General features: G+C 34.7%; 2 protein-coding genes across 2 annotated transcripts; both read right to left on the bottom strand.

Annotated features, from left to right (window-relative positions):
• Positions 1–2,058: 2,058 nt before the first annotated feature.
• On the bottom strand, positions 2,059–3,877 carry LOC143550523 (thioredoxin-like 3-2, chloroplastic). The gene is made up of 5 exons (XM_077041154.1): positions 3,460–3,877; positions 2,578–2,652; positions 2,421–2,487; positions 2,288–2,305; positions 2,059–2,202 (listed from the first exon to the last, which is right to left on the bottom strand). The coding sequence occupies exons 1-5, from the start codon at positions 3,786–3,788 to the stop codon at positions 2,098–2,100; spliced, it is 594 nt and encodes a 197-aa protein (XP_076897269.1). The 5' UTR covers positions 3,789–3,877; the 3' UTR covers positions 2,059–2,097.
• Positions 3,878–6,777: 2,900 nt separating this feature from the next.
• LOC143550524 (putative protein S-acyltransferase 15) lies at positions 6,778–11,300 on the bottom strand. The gene is made up of 8 exons (XM_077041155.1): positions 11,129–11,300; positions 10,300–10,425; positions 9,332–9,424; positions 8,237–8,338; positions 8,090–8,161; positions 7,355–7,453; positions 7,175–7,270; positions 6,778–7,071 (listed from the first exon to the last, which is right to left on the bottom strand). Exons 1-8 carry the CDS (start codon positions 11,273–11,275, stop codon positions 6,976–6,978), a joined length of 831 nt encoding a protein of 276 aa, XP_076897270.1. The 5' UTR covers positions 11,276–11,300; the 3' UTR covers positions 6,778–6,975.
• Positions 11,301–15,136: the final 3,836 nt, after the last annotated feature.

Below are 15,136 nucleotides of genomic sequence, written 5' to 3' on the forward strand. Positions count from 1 at the left end.
GAATCAGAAGGGCCTATAGTCAATGGATCGAAATTGACTCTCTGGTATTACATTGATTTTAAGTACACTTCCTGATGAATTATTAAGTTCCGAATGATTTTCTTGAACAACAAAAGCTCCCGAGCGGCTGCTCTCATACAGTATTGTTTCATTGTTATCAAATGTTAGGTAGCAGTTCCTTGTACATGTTGATTAGTCTAGGTGTAGTAGTAATGGTTTGATTGTCCATATACACAGATCGTTGAATGAGAAGGGTAGCTAATGATTTGAGAGTTTTATCTCCTTCTTCTTCTTTAGCTCGTTTACCCGTTTTGATGGGCTTCCAAGAGAATACGATGTGGCTGGTGCTTTTATCAATCAAAGCTCTCATATGTGGGATACCGCTCGAAGCATGCTACAGCTCAAGCAACACCGCCTAGTCTCCTCAGTCTGCAACGAGAAGCCAACCAAGGACGCTGGCCAACAAGCCGGATTCCCTGGACATGCACAATATATTCAGCAGTCATCGGCCCACTTCCTTGCAGGCGCATCAGCTCCAGTAATTCCTAATGGTGTCATGGCAGGCCCATCTAATAATGCATGTTAACCTCAGCACTAGAGGTGCAAAAAAAACCTAAACCCGGAACCGGACCCGAAAAAACCCGGGACTGGTCTTTTTTATACCCTGGTTTTACTACCCTAACCCGTACCCGACCCTAGAGTTGTACAAAAAAAACCGGTTTGGGACCGGTTTTAGGCAAACTTAACCGAACCGGTTTGGGTTTAAAACCGGTTTCACCCAAACCGGTTCTCAAACCGACCCAAACCGCCAGTTTCAGGACCGGTTCCCCTTAAGATCGACCAAACCGGTTTTAAAACCGAACCGGTTTGAGGAAAACTGGTTTAAAACCGGTTTATAAACCGAACCGAACCGACGTGACCAGGCCGACCTATCTTGTGTCTAAACCGGTTTATAAACCGAACCGGTTTGAGTCAAACCGGCTTTGACCAGCCGTTGACCAAACCGGTTCGGTTTGGGTTTAAAACTGCTTTTGTACACCTCTACCCGACCCTAAAGGTGTACAAAAAAACCGGTTTGGGACCGGTTTTAGGCAAACCAAACCGAACCGGTTTGGGTTTAAAACCGATTTCACCCAAACCGGTTCTCAAACCGACCCAAACCGCCAGTTTCAGGACCGGTTCCCCTTAAGATCGACCAAACCGGTCGGGCCGACCCTACCCGTACCTGGCTCTACCCGTAGGGTACGGATAGGGTATGCATTTCACTACCAAAAAAACCTGTACCCGGAACTGGACCCGATTTGTACCCGGTAATACCCGAAAACAGGAACCGGTTCCATACCCGGAAGCGGGTTTTTCAAATACTCGATATATACCCGAAATTATCCGAAAAATACACCAAAAAGAAGTGCAACCCCTTAAAAGACCCAATCTATACCCAAAATATGCCCCCAAAAAACCAGAAAACAGGGTTTTTCTAATACCCGGAAATAGGGTATTCGAATAGCCGATTTAGAATACCCATTCTATGCCCGACCCAAACCCGATGCATAGGGTATGGTTTTTAGAGATAATACCTGGTCATACCCGAAGCATGTTCCTTATCCGGAACCGGGCATTAGAAAAACCCGATTTGTTCACCTCTACTCAGCACTTTGCGGGCTTTACCGACTATAGCCCAACAGATCTGGCCCAGGGGCTGCAACAAGTTCATCTTGCCACACCCGACACAAACTGGTACATGGGTTCGGGAACAACCTCACATCTTGCGAAAGAACCAGCTAAGATTTCTGCGCCCCTATCGTCTTACCTATACTAGGATCCGGCCACACCGTTTACTCGAATATATAATATAAATTGCATTTTTTATGAACTCACATAATCAATGAAAAACGAATTCATAAAAATTTATATTGAAATTAATCCATCTAACTTTACAAACAGATACAAAAACAACAGATTAAGGATTGTATAGAAAAAAAAAGGTTTATTTCTTATTATCTGCAGTCTATACTTCTCTCTATGTCAGTTTTTGAAAAAAAAAAAACAAAACAAAACAAAATTACAAGAACAAATGTATAACCAAAAAGAAAAACATTAAGGTGGCCCTTCATCATCTATCATTTCACGAACCTCGTTAGCAACTAAATACGCCTTGTGACCTCCGATCACCTCAGCCTGTTTCTTCCCATTTTTCCATAGCTGCAATACGAAAACACTTTAGTTTTACAAGTAAAAACAACTTGCAAGCATGGTGAAATATGTTTAATATAATCAATTTGTTCACCTGTATAGTTGGCATTTTCTGTGATTCATAGACCAAATTGACATGAAATTGAATAAAGCAGATGTTAAAATGATAATATCTCAAAATGATGTTTGATAAAATTGAACCAACTGTGTGAGCATTAGAGACTTACAGTGACACCGGCCCGAACCACAAGCTGATATGGGACATTGTTCACATCAATGCTATAAAACTTTACCCTGCTTTCAACATAGACAAACAATAATGTGTGAAATGCGTATCGCGATGATTATTAAAAAGTGTTTAAGAAACGAGTATTTGAGCAAAACCTTGGGTGATAATTAGCAGCCAATTTTTCCAATTTTGGTTTCAAATATATACATTTTCTGCACCAATTTGCCATCCTACAAACACAAGTAACATGAATCACAAGCTAAATTTTACTGCTACGTAACTAGCTTATTATAATTGAAATTAGGCCTCTAAACCAACCGAACGCTTAGCAAACAGATCGTGAACCATTCTTCTGAATGTTCTTTTATTTAATAAACAAACAAAAGATATTGTTTATTTATTTAAATGAATGAATATGAGCACATGTCTCCTTCGTTCATTTATGTTTGTTCATTTATGTTTGTTAGTTTATGTATGTTTGTTAATATTATTCATTAAAAGTTTTGGCCCGTTACAATTTATTTTAGTTATTAATGGCTTCTGAAGCCCAACGAATTTTTAACTAGCTTTAGCTCATTATGTTCGTTCATCTATGTACATTCATGAACATTCATTTATACTGTTAACAAACGCACATAAACAAACATAAACTTATTCATTTTTCTAACGAACGAATTCATATATGTTCGTAAACATTCTTTTATGTTCGTTCATTTATGTTTGTGACTTTACGTTTGTTAATATATTCATTTAAATTTTTGCCACATTAAAACTTAGTGTTATGTCCGTTCGTTTACCTTCATAACACACTACACATAAACAAACATACATGAACACATTCATTTTCTTAAAAACGAACAAGAAAAGTCGTTTTAAATGTTCATGTTCGATCGTTTATTCATTTGGCTTTCACCGAACAAACACGAACTTGCTTCATTCGATTCGTTTACAAGGCTAATTAAAATCACCTTCAAAACCAATACAAACCAAATCACGAAACTTTACAACGCAATCACGAATTAAACGAATAAACATACCATAAAACAACGACTGATTCATCATCATCAGAAACCACTCGATCAAATTGCGATTCATTTAAAACAGGTTTCAGCTCAATTGCAACAGGGGAAGAAGAAGAAGAAGAAGAAGACGAGTCAATAGCAGAAACCGATCCTTGCTGGCTCAAATTAGCCAGCACCTTCAAACACCCTGAATTTAAATCGTCTTTAATTTTCAAATAACCACACGAATCGGAAATCAGCCGTGAAGATCGGAAGCTTGAATATGACAGACGACTGGGTGGATGAAGCAGTGAATTGGGTGTCTGAAGAGGTGAAGTTGGTAATAATCTGGTGGCGTCCGACATGGCGGCTGCCGTAGGTTAAGGTTTAGATCCGAGGAAGCACGAGGCAAGTTGTTGAGGAAGACGATGAAGTGGAATATTATTATGCCAACTGCGCATTTTACTATTATTATTATTATTATTATTTTATTTCGTTGAAACCCACTTTTACTTTTAGGGGTGTTTGGTAGAGGTATTTGATTGGAGAGAAATGGAATTAGAAATATTTCTTTTGTTTGTTTTTCATTTTTCATTTCTATTTCTCTTTCTATTTCTCTAAAACTAGAGAATTCCATTTCTCTTTAAAACAAAGAGAAATCCATTTCTCAGCAGCCTCCTCAAAGCATGTCACCACCTCGTCTCCGGCCACCACCTCGTCTCCGACCACCACCTCGTCTCCGGCCGCAACCTCGTCTCCAAGTCTGCAACCGCCACCTCGTCTCCAAGTCTGCAACCACCACCCCGTCTCCGCCGTTCGCAGTGGTGAACACAGAGATGGTAACCGGTTGTAGGTTGCAGGTGGTACGGATGAACGGAGATTAGGGTTTCAAGTGGTGGTTCGTGGTAGGTTAGGGTTTTCAGATGGTCGGGTAATTGTGGTCGCAGGTGGGTGACAGTGGTGGTGGAAATCGGCGGTGGTTGCAGGTGGCTTCTGATTATTATCATCATCATCGCCACCACAACCACCACTACAAAATCTCCAAAGAGGTAGTGATGACAGATCTGAGCCTCCTTTTTCTATATCTTATGTTCCAAAAATTTGAATCTTTTTAATTTCTTGTGTATCGTGGTTGAAGAAGGGGGTTTGGTGGCGGCAGCCGGTGGTGGTGGGCTGTGGTTGAAGAAAGGGCTGTGGTGGTGGTGCTGGTGGTGTGGGGCTGTGGTGGTGGGGCTGGTGGTGGTGGTGGGGCTGTGGTGGTGGTGCTGGTGGTGGTGGGGCTGCGGTGGTGAGTGGTGTCAGGTTGGGTGGAGGTGGGGTTGGGTATGGTAGAGTTCTCTGTTTATTTTCTCGTGTACCAAACAAGAGAAATGATTCTCATTCTCCATACCAATTCTCTTTCTCTACAATTCCATTTCCATTTCTATTTTCTCTCCATTTCCATTCTCTGTACCAAACACCCCCTTATATTATTATTATTTTTCTCACAAAAATAATTTTTTTTTTCGTTTGCTTATTATTATTTTTTATGTTAGTAGAGTTTTATATAGAGAAACAACTTGATATTATGTTATATTACAACACGCACTATGTAAAATCTAATTATTGTCTACCTTGTGAGACTCAAACTCGCACAACACTCTAGTTTAGTGAGCAGTGAAGAATCCATGATTTTTCATAAGTAGAAGAGAAAACGTATTAAGTTAGGATGAGTGAAGCACGAGTCAGATAAAAAGTTTGCATTAATCTTAACCAAGCATAAAAAATGATTTAAAAATATAACTTATTTATGAAACTGAAGTACTGGACATTTTTGTTGAAACCAACAACTCAATTTGGAATGTTTTTCTGGATAAGATGTGATGCTATAAACTTTAAACGATTTTTCTTATGCATAAATATGTATATGGGCTTGAACAGCTTGGAAGGGCTTCTGATTCGGGCTTGCTAGCAGTAGTCTACAAGCTGAAGTAGTTGGAGCTGTTTTTAGGAACTGATGGGCCGCAGTGAAGATTGTTAGGCCCATGTCTCATTGGCATCTATAAACGACGAATTACGAGAAGGTTTTCAGTAGAGGCGCATATCTCAATCGCTTGTCTCTCTAGTTTTTCGTCTCCAAATTTGGGTGTCGTCTTTGTGATTCGATTCCAGTTTGATAAGAGAGTTATAGTTAGAGGTGTACAAAAAACCGGTTTTAGGCAAACCGAACCGAACCGGTTTGGGTTTAAAACCGGTTTCACCCAAACCGTCAGTTTCAGGACAGGTTCCTCTTAAGATCTACCAAACCGGTTCAGTTTATAAACCGGTTCGGTTTGGGTTTAAAACCGATTTTATACACCTCTAGTTTATAGTTGATCGCATCATCACGTTAATAATTTGAGTATGTTTATGTATTAGAGATTCTCTCTGTTTTTTGCTCATACCTGATCTCATATACTTCTAAACATGTGTATAATATTACATCGAATTAAAAAAATTACATCAAAACTAAAGGAAAACAAACAAGCTGCCCCGCTAGGCCATTTTGAATTGCAAACTTGTTTCATATTGAAATCAAGTTGTTACGTATCTAATTGTTTGTTTGAGGAACAATAAAAATGTGGATACATGTTTTGTGACAATTATACACCCTATCATAACCCGCTTATTAATATGGAAGCAGGTAGGGTTATATATCAAGGACGAATTGATATAACTCACCAAAACGTAAACAAACAACACTAAATATTGGATAACGCTCAAAGGTGAAAGATTATCTAGGCACAGTCGGAATGCGTGGCGCCAATAGTATACAATTTAACGCATCCTGATGTTACAGACTATCGAATAAATATAGGTGCGATAAAGCAGCACCTAAGAAGTCAATAAGGAAAACCCTGTAACACCTAGACATATCAGTATTGTAAGATCAATGTAGTCAAGTGTCAACATTAGAACTTCTCTTATCACAAAGATTATGTATCCACCTCTTGTTCAATATGAGGTTACACGACACAAGTCACGTATCATGATTTCTCAGGTATAACCGTCATCTAACAGGGCACAAAGTTGATACCTGAACAAGATTCAGGTACTTACATTTCATGGTTGTATAAGTATTCATGTACCGTTACCAAACAAAAGCCTGTGTACGCAAGTAAAAATGAATACACGACCAAGAATTTGTAGCAACTTCATGTCTTACACTATTAAACAATTAAAAATGGTACAAACATCACCACCAAGATAGGTAAAATTCTGCATTGAACATTAATACAATATAAAATCCAAACAAAAAGGTCAAATCTTTGTTCTTCCTGTAATTCTCGCCTTTCCCTGCTTTTATTATCAATGATTTCATCCAACACTAGAAAAACAATCTTAATCTAAGCTAACATGCAACACAAAACCTAAAACAACAAAAACATATCAAACACTTTTCACCAAACATGTACAGGAACACCGCCATTAATCTTACCACTTCCCTATTTACCTCCATTATCATGTTACCATAAAAAAATTAACATCAAAACTGTAAAAAAAATATATATCAAATATGATGTGAAAACAACATTATAAGCTGTCACGAACCGTAGGAAAGCTTGTTCCATCTTTGACATGGCTCGATGCAGACGGCCAAAGCCATTTCAACACATGTGGGCCCAAAATCTGTCGGTAAGAAAACAAAAATCAACATGTATATCACGCATAAACTAATGTGTCTTTTGCATAAAATAATAAAAATATACAAAAATGAAGAAAAAGACGGTACCATCGTGACATTTCTGTATACACCAAGATCGTATGCATGCTTATAAATCTGTCCCGACTTCTTTGCTAGCCACATTTTTCTAGTTCCTTCATAATACTGAAAGAAAACAAAAACGTTTACTAGTTAAAGTCAAATGGTTGACTTTAATCGGTATTGTCATCAAACGCTACTTTTTTTTACCTCTATTGTGGTCATATTATGAGTCAACAGGTAAATATGCCCGCCAAAGAGAGTTCCAAGCGTCAAACTTAACAGAGAAATCATTACCGCGGATGTAATCTATAAAATAAAACAAAATTTAGAAACATCATAAATGTTGTTATTGACTCATTCATCTGCTCCTCAAATTTGAATTTTGAAGCCAGCCAATTTGTTTCAAATGTGAAATTGACTTTGAAACATCATAAAACAGGTTTCAAGTTATAACTTAAAGAATGTGGTTCGGGCAAAGTAACACCTTCGGGGTCTAATGCTAAAAAGTTGAAAGTATGAGGTTTCAAATTTATAACAAGTTCGGAATCCAAGCCTAACTTCCGTTAAACTTTCTGTTAACTAAATGACCAAAATACAGTTCTGTTAACTTGCGTGCAACATCAGAAAGGTCAAAGATAATAATGATAATAACAAAAAACAGTTTCACATGATTTATCCTGTACAAAATTTACATTAACAGGCCCTTAATTTGTTTTTTTATTTGCTTTTAGTCACTTAAAAGGGTATTTTGGTCATTTTACCTTACGTTAAAAGAAGCTAGCCTTAGACCCTAGACTTGTTATAAAATTGAAACCTCAAACCCCAAACTTGCAACTTTTAAACGTTAGATCCGAAGGTGTTACTTTGTCCAAACAACAGGACAATCTGTGTAATAAACTCAATAATTTATATTAAAAAAAGTTGAAATAGTTAGAAACTCACATAAAATGTTTTGAGGCGAGTTGACCCGGCAGACTCCCAATCCTTTTGAAGTCCACAACCAACTATTATAACCTATATAATCTGAAATTATTAAAGACACAACTTCTGTATAATAACTAACCAACCAAATGGAGTGGTTATACATACCGTAGAATAAAGACTTGATATAGTTCCATAGAAAACGAGAAGAAAAAAGGCTTTGTAGTTCCTTTGACCAACACAATTGTTTATCCATGTGCAATGATGATCCTAACAAAACTTGAAGTATGAGATAATATCATGAATAAATATATATGTAGACATATGTAATTATGTATGTATATATAATACATGGCAGAATAAATTATTCATTTTTTCAATTTTAAAAAACTTTAAAATAACAAGATGGTTAAAAAGCGACGTGTATTCATCTCTTATAACATTCTTAAGAAGTATAGAAAAAACATTATTTGTTTATATAACAAATACATGTGTAGGTAAGTGTTTAAAATTAAAAAAAAAATAAACATATGAACAAATTAGTTTAATGGTGTTTATGTACATACTACATAACATATACATTGTGCTTAAAGAAAAATTATTTTACCACCTTCTGTATCACACTTAAAGCAAAGCATATGTTGAGAACCGCAAGAACAACATAAGTCATACACATTTCGCTTCAATGAAAAATGTATATGTTTATTTATCTCACTCAACTCATTCTTTGACTTTATCTCCTCTCTCCAATATTTTTGTTTTTAAATGTGCATATATGCATTAAAATAAATTCCATCAATTTCATGTTTTTTAAAAAATAAATTAAAAACATTGAAACCTACATGCATGTTAATCAACTTATACAATATATAGTGCAGAGTAATGCGGTTCTCGTAGTTCTCAACATATTATTAGTTCTTGAATGTATGCTAAATAAGCAAGACACGCTTCTCATGTTGCAAAAACAAGGTCAAATTTAGACAGTCAGACGGGCAAAAGATTAATAAGAACTCTACTCTCCTTATCACAAAGTAATGCTATCAAATGCATTTAGATATTATTTTGGGACAAAAAGGGTACAACTTTTTGTAAAAACCAAAGTAACAAAGTTAATCATCTGCAAAAACCAACATAGAAATGGAAATTTTGTAACAAAACTCATATTAGTTTTTGCCTTTAAAAGGTAAACTTTGACCTAAAGAGTCAAACCAAGCATCTCTCATAATAAAGTTTGTTATCAACTTATTGTATTTTCATACGCACCATTTTTAAGACACACCTTCTGCAAACGCGACAATGGTGTGCTCTTGGAGGCTTGTATGCCACACACTTATCACAATGTTTACTAAGTGCCACCTGCAAATTAATTATGCATCATAAAGTATCAATAAACCAAAAATAACATATGATAGAAAAAAAAAGAAAAATATTTCCCAAAGTTCAAACAATTTAAATTAGTAACATGAATTATATGCCACAGAACTGACTCGGGTTATTTGATTGAGGGGTACTCAACGAACCGAATTTTGAATACTCGAATTAATCAAACCAATTATTCAAATTTTGAAAGTTTGAAGAAGAATTCGATTACAGAACTCTAATCGAACCAAAATCAAATTGAACTTCGAGTTTTTCGAGTCCTAGAACACCGATAGTTGACAAACTACTTCTAGTTTTTCAAATAACAAACCATTAAACTAAGTAACAAACTAAATGAACTAGAAATCATATACAGAAACATAAAAATCGATTACTAGCCTAAGGATTTAGAAGTTTACGCATTTAGTGATTTAGGATATTTGTTTCTCGGGTTGATCATTAGATTGAATATTAAATGTCAATGCATATGTGTGTGTGTGTAACATAAAAATAAAAACGCATAATTTGAGTTCGAATTCAGTATCGAAAATCACAAATTCAAATAGTAAAAAACCGAATTCGAATTGAAGTTCGGGTTTTTCGAGTCGGATTCGAATGCTAAACACTACGCCTAACTCGATTATTCCATATCACGTGATGAATTTCATATCCAAATGCCAAACAAACCCTAAATTAACAATCTTTGACTTTGATCATAAGAAATAGCCAATAGATTACACAAACCCTAATCAATTTCAAGTATTCAAACCTAAATCTATGACAGCCCAAAACCCAAATTCAAGATTCAATTTCATACAACAATAAAGAATCAAACTTAAACACAAAAACTGGTATAATTAACAACATCTTACAGATTCTCTTGATTCTTGATCTGACCCATCACTAGTTTCAATATCCGGGAAATACCCAGATGGGACACCACCAGGATCAGTGAAAACACAAATCAAGAACGAGTAAAGAGTGAAGGATGCAAGCAGTGGCGGACCCAGGATTTTCATCCAATGGGGTCCCTTTTTTTCCGTGTACATTATTCACTACCAGCGTTAGAATTTTTTTTAGGCAGTCGTCGTTTCGGTCGGTTGAGGCGAGTATTGTTTAAATAATGTAAAGACTCAAACTTTCTTTCTAACTTATCAAACTTTTCCTTAAATTGTTTGTTGATTTCTATAACATTATCTTTGAAGAATTTCTTATAAACTAAATAAAACCTTAAGTTTAAATTAGAATTTAATAAAAAAACACATAAAATAATTGCTTTTAAACCAAATAAAACCCTAAGTTTTATATAAAATTTAGAAATACTCAATAAAAATGTAGAAAAACGTAAATAAGCTTTGCTTTTAAACAAAATTAAAAACTATGTTTTAATTAAAAATTAGAAAAACAAAATAAAAATGTTGAAACCATCCTTAAAAACACTATGTTTTAGTTAAAAATTAGAAAAACAAAATAAAAATGTTGAAAACCACCCTTGGTGAAGCTTGAACTTGTGACATTTGGTTTGGAAGATAAATGATATGCCACTACACTAAAGAAAACTTTGATACAATGGGTTCCACTTAAGTATTTTTATGGGGTCCTTCAACAAACTAATCTATCGTCTCTACTAGATTTTTAAAAGCGATTGGTGTCCCGGGACCCCGATCCCACTAAGGTGGGTCCGCCCCTGGATGCAAGCGTACTCAAGATCGCAACGTTCGTCAAACCTGCTGAGCTTTGAAACCCAACCCAGTCGTCAAGAAAGATGAACAGGGTGCCGTAGAACACGATGCTCATTAGTGCTACAACTGATAATATTGGGAGGGACACAAATCTTCGCCATTGCATCGCTTCAGTTGTTAATTTTGGGAAGATGTTGAATGGGTTTTTGTCCCTTTTGGTTGTTTTTGATTTGGGTACTATTTTCAATGTTTTAAAAAAGGGTTTTTCATTTTCACGTAGCAAGGGCTAAAAAATGGTACAACTTCAACCATGTTATATAGTTTACTTTGTAATTTAATATAGTTGCAACTTTAATTAAAAAGTAACTAAAAAACATATGATTTCATAATAAAATATAATTTAAAAGTTAATCAGTAATTAAAAAATAATACAACACTACTCGTTTTTAAAAAACAATCCAAAAGTATACTCGTTTCAATGTTAATCGCTAGGTTAAAAGTAATTTTTTAAAAATATAGGCCACAAATTATCAAAAATCTCTTGGGCTTTTTACCGGTTTGCCGGTTTAAACCGGTATTTTAGAAAAAACCGCCGGTTTGATGTTCTAGCAAACCGTCCAAAAATACCGGCCTAATATGCAAAACCCGGTATTACCGGTTCAACCGGCCGGTATGAACCGGTATTTAAAACACTGACTATTTTGTCAATATGATTTTAATTGCGTCTCAATAAGCTGACTGTGGAGTGGTAAATGAATGATGTTAGCGTTGTAAATGATTTAGGTTTGATTTCTTCATCCACTATTTAGTTTTGGTGACACCTGGTGATGATGAGCAAATAGGCGATGACCGCTGGTTTGATTATTAAGCTGAGCGGGTTTTAGCTCGCCAAACTTTCATGGGCAAGTGTTCACGAGCGTTGACTTTGGGTGAGGGTTTTCTCTGATACAGAGGCGGGTGTATCCCAATTTAAAAGATTTGTTGAACGTTAAAAAAAATTATTTCTTTTAAGTTAGGTGTAACAATATTATATGTTATCTTATGGTTTTTAATGTATGAGGGTAACATCCCATTTGGTATGGTATGACACTATAGCTATTGTAGATGTATATTAATTTGATTCGGTATATGGAGGTCTTGTTTGGTAATGTAATTATTGGCCGGTTTGTATCGGGGTTTAACAACGATTCAGATTAGAGATCAGGGAGAAAACTATGTGTTTTGAGGAAGCGGCATGTTTAACAAACCGGGGACTACCAATAACAAGTCAACTAATTACCTTGGCAAGGAATTTGGAATTCTATTACATGGATTAAGTGGATAAGGTGGCACGGTGCGTGGTCTGGTGTCTGTGTTAGATACTGTCTTTTTAGAATTGCTTAAATTGTTATTTGTGATCCCTGGTTTGTTAGGACGAATCAGTCCTCACGAAACACTTAGTCAATTTCTCATGATTTCTTATGTAACTAGCTTGGATCAAGCTATTTCTATGTTACCAAATTATCGATATGTCTACAAAACAAGTTGATAAACAATCCAGATTTCGACCAAGCGGGGTTTGACCCCTTTGACGCTAAAAAACCATAAAGGAAATTATAATGTTGTTACTCCTTGTTTAATGACATTGTTGGAAGAACAATGCTTAAACTTTAATTAATTCATTGGTTTTGACGATGATCTAGTTATAATGTCTTATAAGTTATAACGCTGCTTGTTCAGTGATAATGATTATATGTCACATACATGTTTCTAAACACTTAGCGAACTAACTTAAGTCAAAACAACGTTCCAATACATATACTGCATCAAATATATGAAGACCAAATGTTCATTGCATCAACAAAAAGAAACACAAGTTCAAGTAATACAATAACTTCGCAAGAGTCAAAGTGGACATACAACATTAAGTATGTTGTGATCTTAAAGAGATCAAAATCAAAACTAAACTAACAAAAATTTTACAAAAAGCATAATTTTTTAATGTCTTGGTCAAAATTTTTAAGATTTTAAGATTTTAAGATGTTTAGTTTAAAAATATACAAATTCTAAAGATATTAATTTAAAATAGAAAAACTAATCTTTGAGATTTCTAAAAGATAAGAAACAAATCTTTGGTGAAAGAATATAACGTTGACATAAAGGGAATAACACATTCAAATAAGTGAATAACTAACGTATAAAAGCCTACGTCCTCAAAAATGATTATATTTTGGAAAGGGCTTTGATTATTTGACCATCTTGAAAACACAAAATGAAGTCATAATCCCTTGAAAAGGTCTTGCAATCGTAGACAAAAGTAAATAAAAAGTTCACGAAGACAAGCAAGACATAGTGGACTGGGCGTTCACGATTGCTGGATCAACTAGCTTGGAGACTGGGTGGTTTAGTTGATAGTCCTGGTTTTATGTTGTTCTGACTATGCACTGGAATCATTGCAAATTATGTTCCTTACCCTTTTTGTTCTAAATTTTCATATTTACATATCTATTGCATCCCTCTCAAAGAACCTTCACGTCTTACATTAAATTGAAGAAGAGAAATCAAGAAGAAGATCAAGAGCAAAGTAAAAGAGGTGTTCTACAACATTCTTGTGTTGTTGAAAGGCTCTCACTATCGAAATAACACTTGAGATATTGTTGACTTACCTTTAGGAACTAAATGGGCCTAAAAGATTAAATATAAGTTCATAGGTGAGATTGATAGATTTAATGGTAGAGTTGTTGCAAAAGGCAATAATAAAAAAGGTGTGGATTATGACAGCACATTTTTTCCAGTTGTTAAGATGATCACTATTCGTTGTGTTATAGTCTAGCTATTGAAAAAGACACTATATTCCAATTTAACATCAACAATATTTTTCTGTATGGAAATTTAAATAAACGTGTTTCTTTTTAAAGAATAAAACGAATGTGTGCAAAATTGGAAAACTCTTATTTTGTTTAAAACAAGCTCCCAAGATGTGAAATGTAAAACTAGTAAATTTATTACTAGAGTTCGGTTTTACTCCAAGCAAACGTGACCATTTCCTGTTTATTAAAACTCACGGTTCTTTACTCATTGCTTTACTGGTTTATGTGGATGGCATTATGATCACTAGTAATAATTTAGATAGAAATAAATTGAGTGAAACAACTATTAAAAACAAATTTTTTAATCAAAGATCTTGGGTGGTTAAATACTCTGTAGGAATAGAAAAGAAAAGGAAAAAAAAAGACCGTATTAATGTGAGAGGGTTTTGCAGATTATATGGTGAGGTTATGGATGGTTGTGAATGTAAATTATAGGATGAAGTGAGAAATATAGTGATTTTTTATAAATTTTGGGAGACTTTGTTTGCCCACATTTATATTTTCATATTTGTTGAATTGATTGTGATTAGAGAAGATAGAAACCGTAATAATAAATGTTTAAAAAATATTATTTAATTAAAACAGGAGAAAGGAATGTATTGATTTTTATTATAGAAATAGGGACGAGAACCCTGTCGGGAATGCTCTAAAAAGGGGTAAAACCCCTCAATTTTGAGATTTAAACAAAAAATGAAAACATTAAACTGTGTGGATAGATATACCTCTGTGAATATGTGAACATGCTTAAATCACTCAAAACACAACTCAATAATTGTTTTGATAAGCTTTAAAATAAACTATCTTTTTTTCATTTACAATTAATAAAAACAGGGGTTTATAAGTTTATTATATATACATGTTATTATAACTGATAAAGTAAAATGGCACTTTAACTTTTGTATCAAGTTTATAAAAAGTGGTCTAAACACTAAAGCATTTAACTTTTTTTTAGTTTAACAAAACATGAAATTTTTATACACCTTGTTTGGATTTGCTTAAAAGGATTATTCATGCATATATCGACATATGGCTTTTCTAAACATGTTTCTAGAAGTATTATAAACATGATTAATTTGAAGCTTTAAAAATATATACATCAATGTCCCTTTTAAACACTTTAAAAAAATAATCTATATATGGGTTTGAACTAAAACTCTCTCATAGCACACTCACTTTCC

This window comes from Bidens hawaiensis, unplaced genomic scaffold, assembly GCF_021521415.1.
Source record: "Bidens hawaiensis isolate Kalapana, Puna unplaced genomic scaffold, B.hawaiensis_p1.1 tig00016045_1, whole genome shotgun sequence".
NCBI classification, from domain to species: Eukaryota; Viridiplantae; Streptophyta; class Magnoliopsida; order Asterales; family Asteraceae; genus Bidens; species Bidens hawaiensis.

Excerpts from the sequence above, each read along its gene's own strand:
- LOC143550523 (XM_077041154.1), bottom strand. The coding sequence starts at position 3,788 with ATGTCGGACGCCACCAGATTATTACCAACTTCACCTCTTCAGACACCC. Across the intron at positions 2,653-3,459 it reads GAATCAGTCGTTGTTTTATG|GATGGCAAATTGGTGCAGAA; the intron begins GTATGTTTATTC and ends TTGTGTTTGTAG. Across the intron at positions 2,488-2,577 it reads GCTGCTAATTATCACCCAAG|GGTAAAGTTTTATAGCATTG; the intron begins GTTTTGCTCAAA and ends TGTTGAAAGCAG.
- LOC143550524 (XM_077041155.1), bottom strand. The coding sequence starts at position 11,275 with ATGCAATGGCGAAGATTTGTGTCCCTCCCAATATTATCAGTTGTAGCA. Across the intron at positions 8,339-9,331 it reads GAAGGTGTGTCTTAAAAATG|GATCATCATTGCACATGGAT; the intron begins GTGCGTATGAAA and ends AAGTTTTGTTAG. Across the intron at positions 7,271-7,354 it reads ATAATATGACCACAATAGAG|TATTATGAAGGAACTAGAAA; the intron begins GTAAAAAAAAGT and ends GTTTTCTTTCAG.